At 38.3% G+C, this 19,893-nt stretch overlaps 1 protein-coding gene across 4 annotated transcripts in view; it reads right to left on the minus strand.

Moving 5' to 3' along the window:
• LOC145286012 (rab-like protein 6) overlaps positions 1–19,893 on the minus strand; it is a 254,354-nt gene that overhangs the window by 141,031 nt on the left and 93,430 nt on the right. For all 4 annotated transcript variants that reach the window (XM_080134625.1, XM_080134622.1, XM_080134621.1 and 1 more), the window contains exon 3: positions 17,248–17,373. Coding sequence is in view for 2 of the 4 variants with exons in the window: in XM_080134622.1 (XP_079990748.1) it covers positions 17,248–17,373 (126 nt within the window). In the remaining 2 variants the exon portion in view is untranslated. The remainder of the gene's footprint in view (positions 1–17,247; positions 17,374–19,893) is intronic.

Genomic DNA, 19,893 nt, shown 5'->3' on the forward strand with positions numbered 1-19,893 from the left:
TCTTTACACTGAACGCTGGGGTTCTTAGTTAGATTAGGTTCCACAGAGTGAATGAGGTATTTTGGTAAATGTTGCCAGTCAAGAGTAAGACCACAAAGTCTTCATCATGTCATTATAGTCACAAAGACCCTGTACCCTCCCCCTCCCAATTTCTTATAGGGCCTTGTGCCTAATTTTGTTGCTTGTTATTTTTGTTTTTATAATTTTATATTGTAATTTCATTTTTTGACAACAATAAAATAAATAAGATCAAAGTGTAGTATCTGTTCTTAGAATTAAAGCGGTTTCATCATTCTCCCCCACCCCCACTAAGAAAATAAGGAGAGAACCAAACGTCAATCGAAAATAACGAGGGCCTTCTAAATAATGTTTTTAGTTCAGCTGTGATTTTTTGAATGTGACATCTAAATATAAATTATGCATCTTTTTTTAATAGGAGATAATGCTCAGGACAAAATTAAGCTGTGTAAGACGGTTACTTGGTCCTTTGGCTAAGATCAAAGTGTAGTATCTGTTTTTTGAATTCAAGTGGTCTCATCTTTCGCCCCAATCCCCACTAAGAAAACTCGAAAATAAGGAGGAGTACATATATCAACCAATTTTTTCCAATCCCAGGCGTCGCCGAGTGTTCTTCCAATCCCAGGCCATGCCGGGTAATCAGCTAGTATATATGTCGTGCTAGTGCTATGTCATACTATTACGGGCGACGCTGGGTATTTTCCTCCTACATATGCACCAATTCTGTCCAATACGCATCTTTTTTTTTACTTGGTCTTTTGGCTAAGATCAAAGTGTAGTATCTATCCGGCAGATACTGCAAGCAAAGACCATATGTGGGGGCAACCCCACATATAAGACCGTGGTCAATGTAGGGGCAACCCTTCATACCAATTGTCACCATCCAGCTCCCCTACTCCCCGGGGAGTTGGTCCCCATTTCCCCTTCACTCCTCACTTTAAAAATCGGCCTTGTGCCTAATTTCTCAGTGGGGGGGCAAATAAATACCTCAAAGTGTTATATCCGTTCTTAGAAATAAAGCGGTTTCATCTTTCGCCCCCTCCTCCCACTAACTCATAATATGCCTCTCACCTTCCTCAAAAATATATAATACGCATTTTTTTTTACTTGGTCTTTTGGCTAAGATCAAAGTGTAGTATCTGTTCTTAGAATTAAAGCGGTTTCATCCTTCTCCCCTCACCCCCACTAAGTAAATATAAATTATGCATCTTTTTTTAATAGGAGATAATGCTCGGGACAAAATTAAGCTGTATAAGACGGTTACTTGGTCTTTTGGCTAAGATCAAAGTGTAGTATCTGTTCCTAGAATTCAAGCGGTCTCATCATTTTCGTAGAAACAAACGTTACTCGAAAATAAGGAGGGTATAGGCCTGGGATGTGATCAAATACAATCCCTCTTATATGTTTGTTTATTTACAGTTTAAAACACAGTAAAACGAATCTCGTTTCCTGTCTAGTTCCTGTTAGTCGCTCTCTCTTTCACTCTCTCTCTCTCGCTGTTTGCGTGTCTCTCTCCCTCTCTCTCACTTCGTCTTCGTTATCCTAAAGAGTGTTACTAAAAAGGAAAATGGCGTCTCGCTTTGTTTTTTTTTTTTTAGTAAAAACATCCATCGTTAATATTTTTGTAAGCATATTTTTTTTTTTTTTTACTTCACATTTTTGGCTTCTTATTTTTCGTTTAACTATCGTATCTAATTATTTTTAATGTACTAAAAACTTTGGTAACGTTTTCCGAATGTGAAATTTTTGTATTTTGATATGTATGATGTGTCTTTTTTACCGATAACAAAAGTCTCTATTCAATGCTTTCATATACATATCGCCATTGCAGATTGCTTACGTCAGGGTCACGTGACATGACACAGCGTTTATTAAATTACGTAAAAATATCATTAAAATGTCACTTTTTTGCCACCCCCCCTATGGGATTCTGTAGTGGACTTTCGGTCAGCGTTCAAGTTGTGGATAACTTGACAAAGACTAAAGTTACCTCTCATGAAAGAGGAGAACTATTTATGGCACAATGGGCCAGTCTATTCTTTGGATTGTGATTGGCTGAATCACCTGATTGGATATGCTTGTACATAAATACAAGCCCTCAGTCCAGCTCAATCTGGTGTCTGTCTTGTGCATAAGCTGGACCCTTGGTAAGTGTTGCTGCTATTATTATTATTGTTGTTGTTGTTGTGTGTTATTGACTAACACAGTTCTTTTGATTATTCTACATCTCCCCTCTTCCCCCACCCCCCACGAGTAGGCTGGGTTGTATGAGAGGTGTATCTCTCTTTTAGGCCTCGTTTGTTGTGTGGTAGTAACCTAGAAAGAGCTCGGGGAATCCTTGATCGAAAGCGTGGGGATATATGTGTGGTTTGTTGTTGGGGTTTGGTTGCTGTGTATGTGCTATTACAGGGAGACAGTGGGAGATGCAAGAATGTAGTATCGCTTGAGGGAATTGTTGGTCCTAGTGCTGCACTTGGTATTGGGGTTGGTGCAGGCTTGAGTTCGCATTTTCTGAGGAAACGACGGTTCCTAAGTGTGATCCTTCCGGATCCGTTAACCCTGATTCGGTATTGTTGATCTGGTAGGGAACTGATGATTATGCCCGTTGTGTTCCATCTGCGATTGACTGGATTTTGGATGGCTACGGTGTCACCAGCTTGTAATGGTGGAAGGTTGTGGGTATATTTATTGTATCTTTCTACTATTTTTGCATTGCGGTGGTGGAGCATTTCCTCGCGGTGTTGTGCCGCTGACACCCATTCAGGATGAGGCTTGTAGAGGATTGGCTGTGAAGGGATGGAGTCACGTAGTCGACAGTGAAGTAATAATTGAGCCGGTGATAGGCCAATGCTTTGGATTGGGGTATTCCGATATTGTAAGATGGCCCGGGCAACACTGTCATTGTCCAAGGAACCGTGGGGGCCTGTGTTACCTTTCACAATCCTCTTTGCAGTTTTTATTGCGAGCTCTGCCCTGCCATTGGATTGGGGATACGCAACAGAAGATAATCTGTGCCTAACACACCATGTTTTCAGAAATTCTTGAAACGTGCTGGAAGTGAAAGGTGGGCCGCCATCGGTGCTGAGTTCTTCTGGGGCACCATATGTTTGGAACAGTTGTCGGCATATGGACATCAATTTGGTTGTAGTAGTGTGACCTGATTCTAGGCGGTATAAAATTAGCCAACCAGTTAGCCTATCTGCGCAGGCAAGGTATGTGTGATCTCCAATATAAAAAATATCGATGACGATTTGCTGGAATGGCCACTCTGGGGATCGTGTTAGAATGATAGGCTCCCTTGGTTGATTGGTGCGATGGTTGAGCATACCATACAATTCGCTCTAATACTGCGGATTGATGCATCCATCCCTGGCCAGTACACCGATTCGTTGGCCTGTGCTTTCATGCCGACTACTCCTTGGTGTGCAGAATGCAGGCAGTGTAGGACCTTTTTTCGTTGTGTTTTGGGGATGACGATCCTTCAATCCAACAATACTAGACCATTGTCAGTGCTAAGGCGGTGCCTCACCTCCCAATACTCACGGACTTCGGGCGCAGTGAGATTACGTGTTTTTGGGAAGCCTTGCTGTATTGTGTCTATTAATTTGTTATACTGTTGATCGCCACGACCTGCTGAACGAATTAGGTCTGGTGATATCATGGCTATATTACTGCTGTCTGCAAATGTTGCTATTAAGGCTGTTGACTCTGTTATGTTGCTTATGTTGTTCGACTCCAGTATATCCATTTGAGAGGGTTTTGTTGGAAATACATTGAGGAGGGCTTGCACCATCGACACTGGGTGGCGGGAGACTGCATCAGGGCCTCTGTGCCACTTCCCGGGGCAATGCTGTATGGTAAATCTATATCTCAGGGTCTTTTCCTTTAGTCTAAAGAACCGGGGGTTTTGGATCTTGCTCAGATCACGATCGCCAAATATCCCCTTCAGAAGTTCATGGTCTGTGACCACTATGATGTTTGGAGAACCCATGACGAACATACGGCATTTCTCCAATGCCCATGCTATTGCTGCTGCCTCACCCTCTATTGGTGCGTATCTGCGTTCAGCATCCGTGCAAAATCTGCTGCCGGCATATATCAGATGCCAACCTTCGGAACAGCAGATTGGGGCTTTTTCCATGGTACATTGGCAATGTTTTTGTAGGAGTAGGAAGCCCATTCCTTCTTTGCTCCAATCTGGAGCAAGGCAAGTTGCTCTGTCTTTGTCAAATGTTGCTACCCCATTCTGGACTAGGTGAATTATAACTCACTTGGAATCTTTGAATGCGTCTTCAAGGTTTTGATTCCAAGCAAATTTGGAGTTTTGTTTGACGAGGTCCCGAAAAGGCACCATAACTGGACCCAGTGAATATGCCCAGGCTACTTGGTTGACAAGCCCAAACCATGATCTGGCGTCAGTAATTGTCCTTGGGACTGGAAAATCCTGTATCGTGGACTCAGAAGGGTCACTCCTGAAGAAGTTATCTGGAGGCCTCCAAATTGTACGACATCCTGACAGAATTAGAATTTGTCGGTGTTGAGCACAATTCCATTCTTAGTACATTGGAGCAGAAAATCGAAGGTATGATAGAAGGCTCCCTCAATGCTAGAGTCATATAGCAGGGTATCGTCTACTATCTTCACCTTGCGTGGGATATCTTTTATTATCTCATCGTATCTGCGAGTGTAAGCATCCCCAGATGCGACATATCCTTGAGGCATCCTAAGATACATGTATCTTCCCCACTCAGTTATGAAGGTGGTTAATGGTTGAGATTCTTTGTCTAAGAGAATCGAGTGGTATCCATCAACAGCGTCTAGGACTGTTTTCTTTGTTCTAGGTGGCACTTGCAGTGCCAACTGGAATGGCGACCCAGTATGGTGGGTTTCTCGCTTGCATTGAGAGTTAAGGTGTTGGTAATCTAGTGTTCTCCGTGGATTACCATTCTTTTTGGCAGTTATTACCATAGTACTGCACCAATCAGTAGGCATACCCACGGGTACTGGAGCTATGATACCTTTTTTCTACATCCTTCCAAAGGGCTTGTCTTACTGGTTTCTTGAAGTGGAAGGGTACAGGAATTGGGTTATGCCTGGCTTTAGGGATTGCTCCCTCTTTGAGGTGAATGTGGGCAGCTGGGCCGGACATGGCTGGAAATATCCCATCTTTGTTGAATGTCGTTTTGGCAAACTTTTCTAGGAGCCAGCTCTTAAGTTTGCCTATGTTATCTTCTGTTGCGGGAAAAGGGAGGTTTTTGGGGCGATTTGGCAATTGATCTACACACTTTTTAGACTCAGTGTCTACCTCTTCATGTTCGTCTGCTAAAGGGTTTGGAAAATGTTTGTGCAATATTCCCACATCGATGCAGGCTGCTCTGCTGAGATAAAGCCGTTGTATGCCCTTGCATATGTAGAGGACTTGTTTAGTTGTTTTCCCTCTGACCACAAACTCAACTGGTATCCAACCCTGACACATGAGTGTGAAACCTCCAACTGTTCGTATGATCTTTCTTGATTGGACAAGACTAATCTCTGTGAGGCCCATTTTGACTAAATGCTTTGGTCCCCCAAGACAAATGGCGGCACCACTGTCGGGAAAAACCTTTAGCGTTGTACTACGACTCCTAGGGATATTGACAGCTTGTCTGGGATCTGGTTTTGGTGAGAATGGGATTACTGATGTATTTATTTCAGTTAACAGATCATCTTCTGTAGTCATAATGGTGCCCTTCATTTGATCAAATGTGATATGGGCCATGAGTGTATTCATAGGAGCTTCTTGGTCTTCAAAACTTTTTATCACTACCGGGCGATATTTCTTTGTCCGGCACACTGCTGAGAAATGGTTAAGTTTCCCACAAGTGTTGCACATTTGATTCCATGCCAGACATGTTAAATGGCGGGCACTTGTCCTTGGAGTACCGTGTTGGTGACTACCGCAACCTATGCAGGTTTGACGGGGTTCTTTATCAGCAATGTTATCGTTGTGAGTAGCAGTAGAGCTAGTGCGAATATAGCCTCTGCTAGTCCGTACAGCACTGTTTTTTTTTTTTGCCTGCGATATATTGACATCCGGACTGTAGCTATGTCTGAGGTATCAGTCATTGCGGTTTGGTCCCGTAGTGCAGACTCAAATGCCTCAGCATGACAAATATTTTGGTTGAGAGTTCTTAGCAACCCGGCTTTTGCCAGTAGATCGGTCTGAAGCGTATCATTCGATATCCCTTTGATAAATTGGTCCTTGATGTAAATGTCGGACAGGTCGTGATCGCAGTTGGGGCATGAGAAATTACAGTCTATGGCCGTGGACCTAAGACGAACAAGGTATTGTTGGATGGGTTCATCTTCATGCTGTGATATAGATGCAAATGTCATCCGATGGACCATGGGATTTGATTTTTTAGTTACCAATGCTTCTGTCATCGCTTGTCTGGGTTGGTGGTGAAGAACTTAGGGTACGTATTTATGATTGCGTTTTGGACGGATTCATCAGCGCAACCGTATAACTGGATATTGGCCTGAGAAGTTGGCATGTCCATTATTCTGGTGAATACTTCCCAGTCAATCCGAAATTTTCTGAATTGTTGAGGGGTCATTTCGAGATGAAATTGGGGAGGCCTGGCAGCTGGTGCCTTAGCATAGGTGGTCTGGGTAGCGGGCTCCTTGGCTTGTCGAAGGATAGACAGAGCTTCTCCCATTGTTGTGATTCCCAATTCTCTTAGCATGGCTCGATCCATTACTTGAAGGTTTTCTTTCCTCAGTTTTTCCTTCACAAAAGTTGCAGCGTAGCTCTTGGCGGAATCGGCAGCAATGCCTGCTTTGAGGAAATAGTCTTCCCAATCTTCTGTCTTGGATCCTGTTCGTAGCGCCATATTGGATTGTGTAGTGGACTTTCGGTCAGCGTTCAAGTTGTGGATAACTTGACAAAGACTAAAGTTACCTCTCATGAAAGAGGAGAACTATTTATGGCACAATGGGAGATTCCATTGTGCACACATGGGCCAGTCTATTCTTTGGATTGTGATTGGCTGAATCACCTGATTGGATATGCTTGTACATAAATACAAGCCCTCAGTCCAGCTCAATCTGGTGTCTGTCTTGTGCATAAGCTGGACCCTTGGTAAGTGTTGCTGCTATTATTATTGTTGTTGTATGTTATTGACTACTACAGTCCTTTTGATTATTCTACACCCCCCTGCAGAAAATCGATCAACTGACCCACTGATGGTCCTTTTGGGCTAATTTTTCGATATTTGTCATCCGGAGGGTGAGGCTTTAATATGAGACCAAGTTTGTGAATTATTGTTGTGTCTGTCGAAAGTTTTTAGCAGACACACAAACATACATACATACACACAATCATACATGCATACATACATTTTCGCTTTTATATATATAGATAGATAAACTAGCGGGGGGGGGGGGGTACACGGCGTTGCCCGCATGTTTGTAGGTGTGTGTATGGGGGAGGGGAAGTAATAATCCTGCTTAAATATTAAAAAAAAAAAAAAAAAAAAAAAAAAAAAAAAACGGAAAAAAATGGCATAAATAAACCTGTGTATGGTGGGTGGGGGTAAACTTGGCCGGGAGGAGGGATTGAACCCGAAGTCTTGACGCAGAAGTGAAAACCAATGCCAACTACTTAACGGTCTCAGCCATGAGTCAGAGTAATTGATTAGAGTGTTAAGTTGTTGTTGTGTGTATGTGTGTGTGTCTCTTCCTCTCCCTGTCTGTCTCTTCGTCTTCCTTACTCTAAAGAGTGATAAAAAAAGAATATGAAGTAATGCTAAAAACATTGATCGTTAATAATTTTTTAAGCATATTATTTTTTGTTTTACTTCACATTTTTTATGATTCAATGTGTAGCGTTTATTAAATTACGTATTTCGTTACCTGTCTAGACATCTCTCTCTATCTGTCTCTCTCTCTTTCTCTCTCTGTTTGCGTTTGTGTATGTGTGTCTCTCTCTCTCACTCCGTCTTCCTTACTCTAAAGAGTGTTACTAAAAAAGAAAATGGCGTCTGGCTGTTTTTTTTTGTAAAAACTTTGATTGTTAATATTTTTGTAAGCATATTTTTTTTTTTTTACTTCACATTTTTGGCTTGTTATTTTTCGTTTAACTATTGTATCTAACTATTTTTAACGTGCTTTGGTAACGTTGTCATAGCGTAGAAGTTCATAGTTTAGCTTGTGTGAGGGTTAAAAATTTTTTTACTGATAATAACAATGTTTTTAAATTCAGACTGCCATTACAGCTTGCTGACATCAAGATCATGTGTAATGTTTAACATTGAAATGTCACTTTTTGCCCCCCCCCCTGCAGAAAATCGATCAGTTGACGCACTTCTGATGGTCCTTTTGGGCCAATTTTTCGATATTTGTCGTCCGGAGGGTGGGGCTTTCATATGAGACCAAGTTTGTGAATTTTTGTTCCGTCAGTCAAAAGTTTTTAGCAGACATACAAACATACATACATTTTCGCTTTTATATATATATAGATAAATGCAAAGTCAATATTTAAATATTTGTAGGAAGTGCTCAGTTTCTAGTTAAGTTCCTATTCATTTGCCTCCCCATGAGGACAGATAGATGCAAAATCAGTTAATGTGAGGAAAATCCAGCTTCCCAAAAAGGGTTAATCTGGATAGAAACAAACATAAAAATTGTCTGTCACGAAGGATTTCCCTTCACTGACAAGAGGACAGAAAAGGCGAAGTGTAGCATCAGAATACTACACTGTGATCTTGGCCCGATGTCCAGGTAGAGAAATAAAAAGAAAAAAAAGGCGTCTTAAACTGGAAAGTTTAGCGAAATAATGTGTCACTCGGGCAAGAAATGTAATTGAAAATAAAACCAAATTTATCAAAAATTTGTGAACGATTTGTTAGCTTTAGTAAAAAATGTTTTTTGATATTTAAATAAGTGGGCAAAAAATACTTAAGTTTTCCAAACGTCAGGTTTTCTGTTACTGACGTCACTTGTTTTAAATGAAATTTATTTTTGTCTATTTGCCATAATTCTTGTTAAGTTTCACACCCCTTAACAAGAATTATGACAAACAGACAACAATAAATCTTATATTTAAAAGTAATTTGATGTCCAAAATCTAAGGCATAACATTTTCAAAAGCCAATAATTATGACCCACTAACCGTAAATATGGGGGTCAAATGCCTTCTTAAAAAAAAAAGAAAAAAACCTCCCTTAATCCTATCTCTAACCCTAGGTACGAATGGCAAGCCTCCTCCTTTTAAACCCTTTAGCCCTAACAATAATGCTAAGTCTAAGTGGTAAACTCCCCACCAAACAGAGTTCCTTGGTAAGCTACATATAAGTGTAAAAAAAAAAAAAAAAAAATTAAAAAAAAAAAAAAAAAAAAATACTTCACTAAAAATAAAAAAAATATTAGTAAACTGTCCTAAAATGCTAGAATGGTCTCGAAATGGTGAATTATTTTTACATTAAATTTATGTGAAATTAACCACCACTCTAAATTCTAAAATTGTTTTTGTTTCTAGCAAGTCTTTAGGGTGTTCACACATAATTTTCCTTAGCTCTACCATTAACCCAAAGTCAGTGGCAACCTCCCCGCCCTCTCAAAATTGCACAAAGACCCTCTTAAAACCACAGATAATTGTCATCAGAAAAAAAAAAAGCGCACAAGATTTATCTCCTACAGAAAAAAAAAAAAAAAATGGTTAACTGCCCTAAAACGCTAGAATGGCTCAAAATACGGAATCATTATACATTAAATTCTAGAATAATATTTGTTTATCTTTCATTAAAGTTTTTCAAAGTATTCACACATAATTGCCTAGAAAGGTAAAATTGCATATTTTGGAGAGGTGGTCAGATGGGGTGGGAGGTTAGCGGAAGGTATTAATCTACAATAATACTAAAGAAATATTGCAACATATTCATTTTTAAACAGTCTTAGATTTCGATTTCAGTTTTTTGTACATATAATGCATTACAATTCAACTTTGAGTTCTTTAACTTCTTTTCTTTTCATGGATACATGGCATTTTTAAGAAATTGCAGCATATTTATGTGCATTTACTGCAGATTTTTTGGAAACCATTAATTTCTGGAGATTTTCAGTGACATATTCTAATTCCTAGCACAAAAATACACTTATATGGTACATTTCATTGCTAAATCTTCTGTTTTAACAAAGATATAGCATTTTTACTGAAGTAGTGTACAAAATGTGACAAAATGCATATGGTCTTAAAGAGAGAAAAATATCAAAACGTGTGAGGCACAAAAATAGTCATAACTTCCTTAATTTTAATTGGATTGAAAAATTTTTAAAAGATTCTTTCTTAGATCATCAAGCTCTTTCTATATAGATACCAATATTGAAATATTTTAACCCATTTCAACTCATTATATTACACGTTTATCTTCACACTATTAAATAAAGTATTCCTTTCAAAATTCAGTGAAGATTCTCGCATTTAACAGAAAGACTCACAGATTACACCTGAAGAAGGTTGGAAGTTACATCGACCAATCATTGTGAAAATAATAATTGTAATATATAAAAAATATTGCAATATATTAATTTTTTAAGTAGTTTTAGTATTAGATTTCAGTTTCTCAATTCACTTTTGAATTCTCTAATTTTTCTTTTATTGGATAAATAGAATTTTTAAGGAATTAAAGCATATCTGCATTTACTGCAGATTATTTAGAAATTTTTATTTCTGGGGATTTTCAATGTCATATTCGAATTCCTTGCATAAAAATGCATTTATTTAATTTCTTCATCTAGTGATTTAACAAAGATGTAGAATTTTTACTGAAAACAAAAATGTGACAAAACACATATGGTCTTAAAGGGGGGAAAATAGTGTAATGTCCGTATTTTAGTCAGATTTTAAAAATTTAAAAAGATTTTTTCTCAGATCGTCAAGCTTTTCCTGTGTTGTGAACCAGTGTTTGCTTATTGTACCTTTTTAGGATATTTGTTGGCATGAATAGTTTATAATAAGGAGAAGAAATAACGAGACATCATTGAGCTATAAAAAGATTTATTATTCTGATTCAAAGGGACGCAACTCGTACAGCCAAACAGCAAAACATACAGAATAAGATAATCCATATCATGGCATACCCATTTTATTAAAGAAAAATGTTCAAGCAGAATTTGTTGATAAAGGTTCCAGGTATGAACCCTTCTTATAGGTCATACCTTCTGGGTAGTTTTATGACACAACCCAATCTTGTGATTGTTCCAGATGGTTTGCTCTGGCCTTATATAAAGGAGGTAGATCTTAAGCAGTTCTGTCATGTTGAACTTTCTGCAATTTCTGTCTTTCATTAAACTGACTGATGACATGGTCTCGACTTTGGATCCTGTTGCTTGTGTGCATAGGGGATTTGTCCTTTACTATTCTGATAAAAAGTAGTTAAGGCAGTTTCTGATCAATTGTTTTTTTTTGTTTGTTTTTTTTGTTTTTTTTTTTACATTTTCACCCCAAACAAGGCAAATTGCCACTTTGGTGTAGGGGGCTACTATCAGGGGCAGCAACTACTGGGGCACTATGTAGGGATTTGGGCAGCAAGATGTCGGTTCACGTTGCACTTGAACTTCTGCATGTCAGTACAGTTAGGGAAGCAGGAACCTGGATTGGAATTCCAGAGTCTAGCGGTTCTGGAGAAGAAACTACTAGAGTAGAAAGATCTTTTACATCTAGGGATCTCTACTGTGTGGGGGTGGAATTTAGCTGCCTGTCGGGTTTGTCGAGGGTGTCTACGTCGTGGGGGCACAAGTGTCTGCAGTTCGTCAGAGAATTCACCATTAAAATACTTGTAGAACAAGCAGAGGGATGCAACGTTTCGGCCGAGCACTTTTTTTAATAGCTCAGCTGGGATGAGATCAGATCTACATGCTTTAGAAGTGTCAAGATTTTTTATGATAGCATGTACCTGAGCAGGGGTGATTTTTAGATCGTCTAGCGTGGCGTCTGTCCGCAAAGGAAAGTCAGGGAAGGGGTGGTTGGAAGGGTCCAGTGTGGAGTTCGAGGCAAAGCCATTTCAATATCTTCATTGATTCTTTCAGCTTTCCTGAATGTGTTTTATATTGTTTAAATTTACTCCTCAACAAATCCATTGGATCTGGGGTAATGCGGTGATGTTATGTATCTGATGCAAATTTCTGGTATTTAGAGCTGTTGCAGTAAAGTCTGCTCTAACTACGCTACTGACATCCGAGTCATAGCTTGACGGGGCTGTTGTAAACCAGAACGATGGTCCACTGGCCTCAGACCCGGCTTCTCGGCGGTTTCACCCAGCAAGATCCCCTTCTAACTACTACTTTCTCTCCATCACAGGTAAAATCCTTGCTCGTGTGCTCCTGAACAAACTGATACTTTCCATCACAGAAAACCATCTCCCCGAAATACAATGTGGCTTAAGAGCAAACAGGGGCACCACGGACAAGGTCTTCATCCTATGACCACTGCAAGAGAAGTGCCGAGAACAAAACAAGGGACTATATAACATTTGTGGACCTGACAAAAGCATTTAAGACAATGAGCAGAACGGGGTTTGGCTGAGCTTGGAGCGCCTCGGCTGCGCCCCCAAAGTTCCGCAGCATGATCATTCAGCTGCATGAGAACCAGAGCGGCCAGGTCAGAGTGAATAACATCCTTTCAAAACTCTTCCTTATCGTCAATGGCATGAAACAGGGATGCATACTGGCACCGACACTGTTCAGCATCTTCTTCAGCATGATGCTCAAGCAGGCAACCGAAATCTTGACGATAAAAACACTGTCTACATTTGCTATCGCCTCAACAGCAATCTGTTCAATCTCAGAAGGCTGCAAGACCAAACAAAGACTTTTGAGCAACTGATCTCTGACCTCCTCTTTGCCGACAACACTACCCTCACTGCCCACACCGAAACAGCCTTGCCTCATAACCTGCTTTGCAAAGGCTGCCCAGCTTTTCAGACTAGAGGTCAGCTTGAAAAAGACAGAAGTCCTCCACAAACCACCACCTTGGGTAGTGTACCACCCCCTCTCCCACATCACCATTGGTGAGACTAAGCTAAAGACCGTTCACCAGTTTACCTACTTAGGGTGTACCATGTGATCAGATGCCAAGCTCGACAGGGAAATCAACAGACTGACCAAGGCAAACAGCGCTTTTAGCAGACTGTACAACAGAGTCTGGAAAAACAAACACTTGAAAAAGAGCACAAAAACCAGTATGTACAGAGCTGTAGTACTCTTCACCCTCCTGTACGGCTCTGAGTCGTGGACAACTTACCGTCACCAACTACGACTTCTCAAATGTTTCCATCAGTGCTGTCTCCGCACCAACCTCAACGTTCACTGGAGTGACTATATCACTAATGTTGAGGTCACTGAGCAGGTAGAGATCACCATCATCGAGTTCATGCTACTAAAGTCGCAGCTACCCTAGGCTGGGTACGTCTCCAGAATTGAGGATCATTGCCTGCCCAAGATAGCCCTATATGGCGAACCCTCTACTGGCCACCGTGATAGAGGGGCACCAAAAAAACAATATAAAGACTCTCTGAAGAAGTCTCTTGGTGACAGCCACATCAATCTTCAATGGTCTACTCTTGCTGCCAATCGTGACACATGGTGACACACTGCCCACCAGGCTGCCACCTCCTTTGAGGTCTCCTGCACAGAGAATCTATGGGAGAAACACAGCAGGAGGAAAATCCGAGAAGCCTCAGCAGCCGTACCTGACGTGACTTGACTGCAGCTGCTGTGGTCAAACCTGCTTGTTTCGCATGGGGCTTGTCAGCCACAAGCGTGCCTGCAGTCGATATGTACAGTCCCCTTCATAGGATCTTTGTTCGTGAAGCCAAGCCAAGAAGAAGTGAAGACTGATGTTAGACACCACCATGAATAGTATGTCATTCTACAAATATTTGTTTAGTTGTGATCAGAATTTTTTAGTGCGTTCTGGAAGCTTCCATACCACTATTGATTTACTGAAGTAATTGGCAATGACCAGACAGCTTTCAACATCCAACGAAAATAGATCTGTCCCTAAATAGATCCATGGTTTGGTTGGAATCTCATGCTGTAATAGATTTTTATGCTGTTGACTTTTTTTGGAACTTCTTACATATGTCAATTATGTCTTTATTGAGTTTGTGTCAGTATATTAACTGTTTGGCATGCAGAATTATTTTAAGCCTAAGATACCCCATGTCTAACTGTTCACGAGTTTTCTTATGGAAGGGTCTTGTAATGACATGTTCTTTCAGCAGTACACCATTTTCATTTGCCTGGGAGAGGCATGTTGCACACAGCACAAAGGGGCGGTAAAATATATTTCACCTAATCTGCCACAATCCCGATGTACGGGACACATTCCCACTCTCTCTCTTAACACATTTTTCTTAACAATTCTGTCTTTTTTGCATGGTGTTGAACTCAAATTTACATATATTAAGGCCTAAAACTGTACAGTTTGTTAGTTTTCACCAGGATTTAACTCCCACTGGGGACTTTTGGGGCTAAATGGGGGGGGGGTTGCAAATGCTGAACTTAGTCATTTTTTATGCCTTGTTCACTGTGCACTAACAGGGAACCATGCATGCTTCACTTGTTTCCTTTAAGAGACATTGCATTTTAACACACCAGTTGCATCTTGTTTCCTGATGCACTACAAGCAACATGAGTTGTGTTGGTTTTTCCAATAACTGCCATGTTGAACATGAAATAAAAATGATATCTGAAGCAATATCAAACTGAAAATTCACTGGCTTGTTGTTTATCTCGACGAGTACATATTTTCTCAGGGCTTCAAACTTTATGTTGAAAATGGCAAAAATTGAATTCAATGTGACTTTCTGGAAATGTCCTGGCATTTTTCTATGGTTTTTACTGTTTGGCTGAGCTGTGCAGTATTCATCCTGGAAGTGTTGCAGTTATTTTTACCACAAAATCCGTCCTTGTGCCTACAACGTGAACAATGTTGATATGTGTAGCTTTTTTAAATGGGCAAAAATGGGCACAGTGCATCTCCCAACCTGACCAACAAGGTGTTGGATGCTTCTATTTCCGGTTGGGTATTTCTCTATAGATTTAATGTTTGAAATCGATGGGTTTTGCTGTTGCACCATTGTGTCTTGTTTTAGATTTATTAGTTGTTGACATTTTGTCATCAGAAATTGTACAGTCATTTTCTTGTCTTTTTCAACCATAAACGGTAGACATGTACTTATGTCCATATCTTCTGGATAACCCTATGATGTAAATGAGGCATTTGAATCAATCCTGTGTCAGCAATTTCAACCAAAAATTTCCGCATTGTAGATTGACAAATCCAGAATATTTGACTAAATCGTCTGTAGCATTTTTTCTTTAATTTGAAACAATTGTAACGAATATTAAATAAAGATGCTGATTCATCAAAAATGTCGGATAACTGTGCTATCGTTTCATTGAATTTGAAATCTTGTTTTTTTTTTTTGGGGGGGGGGTTTCAGAAGGATGAAATTTGAATATCTTTCATGTTCTGTTATGCCCAGTTTGCAAACTAGTAAATGTAATTTCCATGCAACACCTATGGATGCAAACTTGTGTTGGAAGGTATCCTTCCATCATCTATACCAAGAAGTAAAAGTTTGTTTTGAATTCAGATTGAATAAAAAATCTGTTATTCTGCTTTGGTGTCCAGAGAAATTGATTTTGGTATTTCCATTAATTATTTGTAAAATTGTGCTGTCCAAGTTTCAATTAAACTGTTTTGTGCCTTTAAAAATTCTTCTTGCTAGTTTTACAATAAATTTTTCAATAAATTTGGATCCATGACGTAAATAATTTTGATTTTTTTTCTTTTCGTTAATGCACAAAATGGATTTTTTTTTTTTGTATTCACATAAAAATTTATTGTGGAAAAAATTTTCTTTTTCAGTTTGTGCAGAAGTTTCTCTCTGAAGTTTTTTTTTTTTTTTTTTTTTAAATTATCACCATTTGCGTTTTTTATTTTTGAGATCTGGTATCTCATCTCGTCGCCAAATTTTGTTGTGTTCGGAGAATGGAATGTTAGGATCATTGAATATTCAAATAACAAATAAACCAGCTCATTGTACTTTTAAATATAATTTATCCATGGCAGAAATATTAAAATTATTTACTGATAATATTGAATGTCCAGTGAAGTCGCTATATTAATTTCTCTCTCTCTGGAACTCTCTGGTCTTTTCCAAGATCTATAAGGGGTGATAAGTCTTACTTTGTTTCTTTAGAGTTATTCCCATCTTATCGCTATAACAGAACCTATACTAGTAAATCAAATAGGAGAAAATCTCTCTTAAGTCATTGTAAACTAATATCTTAATTATTTTTACATATTTCATAAAGCTTTTAAAAATTGATTTCTAACCTATCACTGGACGTCATTTTTGCATCTACTAACCCAAGCATTCTCATCCATTCTTTCAATGTGATCAAACTAACTAAGTCTCCTGTTCTGCACACACAAACCAGATTAAGTCTTTTGAGATCAAATCTAAGCCTTCCTTTAAAAGCCACATTATACATTCATTGTACGTTTCTCATATCTCTCTATGCAATGCATATCTTCAACCCTCACTCGCTATTTTTACTTCCATGACAACATGCCAGATAAATTTCTTTTGATCAACAGTGGAAACATTTTACTGGTTAGTAAAAAGTACTAAATGGATGAATAAAGTTTATTCACTATCAACCAGCATTAGAACACATTATTCGAGAAAGGTCACAAATTGTTTAACCATCATAAACATCTACAACCTCATAGATGTGACAAAAGAAAAAAAAATCAAAAATTAGAAAAGAAAACTAGAAAAATATTTCAATGATTCTTTACATTCACATAAAAAATGGCTTATATTCAGCCACTAACTCAGATGTTACTGAATTTCAACAGTGTTTTTTGTTGCTTTTCCAATTTAAATCTTATTACAGGATATGACTGCAATTGCTGTGATATTATCTGTATCACGCTACATCACAAAAAGCACTCATTACATTTGACATTCCATTGCATAATGCCTCAAATCTTGTCGGCATCCATAATCATATTACCGATATTTGACAAAATGTAACATTATATTAATCTTAGTAAAAGAAATAATGGAGATATCTAGTATTTTATCCTGAAAAATACACCTTATATTAGTATGAAGATAGTTTCAAGATGTACACATCAATATATTTGCCACCTAATAATAAAAATTGACTTACCTTTTCTGCATTGTCTACTTTGAGCCCTTCAATTTTCTTTCTCTTTTTACTTTTGTCCACCACATCCCAGACTTCAACCTTGACTACATCATCTGTGGCTTTATAATTCCACTGGATGCTGGTAACCTTATTAAAAAGAAGTAATTGTATATTTAGTAAACAAGGAATAAGAAATAACAATTTTTTTCATTTTGTCAAAAAAGTAGATCAATAAGAGATTTTTTTTAATCTAAATTTTAAAAGAAAAATTTAAAGGAAAGAAAAGCTGCATTCTTTAAATTCTGTTGTCATATTGTACAGTCAAAAATTAGAACATTGTGAGGTTTTCTTCACTGATTATATAATATTCATTCAAGTGGTGTCCTGCTTGGTACAGGCATTGATGACTATGATTCTCCATCTATCTCCCTCACTTGTAGCTCATCATTTTTTATGTTGCCCAGGTGTTCAGACTGTCAATGTAGGTTTCTTGCTGTCATACTCTGCACGATCTTTCCTGTAAAACTAATCTGTAAACATGGCCCATGAACCTCAATTATCTTTTTCGTACTGTTCTTATTAGAGACCTGTATTTGCCATTTCTAATACCTCTTGATACGTTTTGTTTATTTTCTGTCTAGGATATCTTCTAAATTCTCTTCAAGAATCAAGTTCCAAGTGCCTTTAGTCTCTTCCTCATGCTGTTGGTGATTGTCCAGCACTCACAACTGTAAAAAAGAACAATGTTTCTGTTGGTCATGGTTTATGAGTCTTTTGAAGGTGATTTTGAATGCAGCTATTCGACTTTGTATTTCAGCAATGCAGCTTCCATCAGATATGATCCAGTATACCAGATATTTGAATTTATCAACTTGTTTAACTGGTACACTGCGACATTGTAGCTTGCATGTTCGAGCTTGGGTGTTCTTGGATACTGTCATGCTTACCGTTTTTGAAATGTTTAAAACAAGGCCTTTACTTTCGCTTGCTTCCACCACATTATCCAGCATGTGTTGAAGGGTCTGTTCAAATTGCGATATTAATACAAGGTATCCCAAACCAACATTTTATTTTCATTATATCTAAAAAAAAAATTAATGTGGTCATATAGATTTTTGTAAACCATAAAAAGCACCCAATTTATTTTGGTAGCTCAATTAGTCATCAAGTTATGATCGTTCAAAGCTTGTCGGAAAGTTGAAAATTTTCTATTATGGTCCAGAAGCCAAATTTCATAGTATATAACTGTGATACTATAAAGTGGCCCTGGGGTGGATTTGAGCCACTAAGTGCTGAGAGGGAGGGAATAGACAAAGGAAGAGGAAATAGCTTAGAATAAACAAAGAAATCGGAAATATCCTACAATCAACAATAGATAGGAAATAACAAACAATAACAATAGAAACCTACTGATAAAACAGGAAAGGGCAGCTTCCGGTAGCCAGGGTGGGATGGGCGACCTGAGAGACAAAGACAGAGGTGACAGTCAGTTGAGATCTAGATGTGCTAGACGACGGATGGGAGTTGATAACGACTACAGTTGAACAGTTATAGAGTTGACTGTGAAATAGAGTTGTGGACAATTTTTAGAGTTGACTGTGAAACAGAGATAAACGAATGTAACATCAATAGAACGGGGAGAAGATACACACACACACAAGTCCAACAGTCAATTTATATGTGAACATTGGCGTTTGTGTTTTTCCTTTCTTTGTTCATATTTGTACTTTTGTGGAACCACGCGTGTGTCGCCAGCGAGAAAATGACGATCCGGCCATGAATGAAAAATCTACGGTACACGAGGTTGGGAGTTGGCGATCTGATGAGGGAGCCACACGTTTGGGGTCACATAACTAAAAATGTAAGCTACTAACAAGTGAAAAATCCTTATACATGTAATGTCATCTTGTGGTAAATGAAAATACTAATGAAAGCAATAATTATTAAATGAAATCAACCTAAACACTAGACAAAATCCCACAACCAATGGGAAAAATGTGCAAATATGACACGGAAATGCAACTTTGACTGTTCATATCAATTTCATTTCAATAACTAATATATTGAATCTTCTTAGTATGATCCATAACACATTAGGGATCAAGATAATTTTTTCTTTTAATTATAAATTGATAAAACCACTCAATTGTGGATCATGTAAAAGCAGTCGAACAGACAATTTGGTAAAAAGGGCAAAAAAAGGGTTAAAAATGAGTCACAAGTATATGTTACTGAAATTGCTGTAAAAATGTAACCGTTGGAGGTAGAAGCTTAAAACTTTGCAACTTAATCAATTTTTGGGTGAGGAATTCAAATAAATGTTTGTCTTGTTTCTAATAACAAAACTTTTTGCCACAGAAATATTTTTACTTTGGGAAATTTAAACTCACCAAAAACGGACAGACAACAATAAGATTTAGAAATTTGTTATACAAAAAGTCACAAGTCATTTTTTTCAAGCAATGAAAAATTTTCAACTTAAAAGACAAGTAAACAGGATATTTTATAGGAAGAGGTCTTACTACAATTCTTTTCCTTTAATTAAAATATAATCATTTAAAATAATTTGTTGTTGACCCTTAAAGTTGCTTTAATTAAAAAAATGTTTCGTTAACATTATTTATACGCTTGGAAAAAAACCCCAACTATTTTATAAAAATCCAATGT

Source organism: Euprymna scolopes, chromosome 10 (genome assembly GCF_053919585.1).
Source record: "Euprymna scolopes isolate OS-2025 chromosome 10, ASM5391958v1, whole genome shotgun sequence".
Taxonomy (NCBI): Eukaryota; Metazoa; Mollusca; class Cephalopoda; order Sepiida; family Sepiolidae; genus Euprymna; species Euprymna scolopes.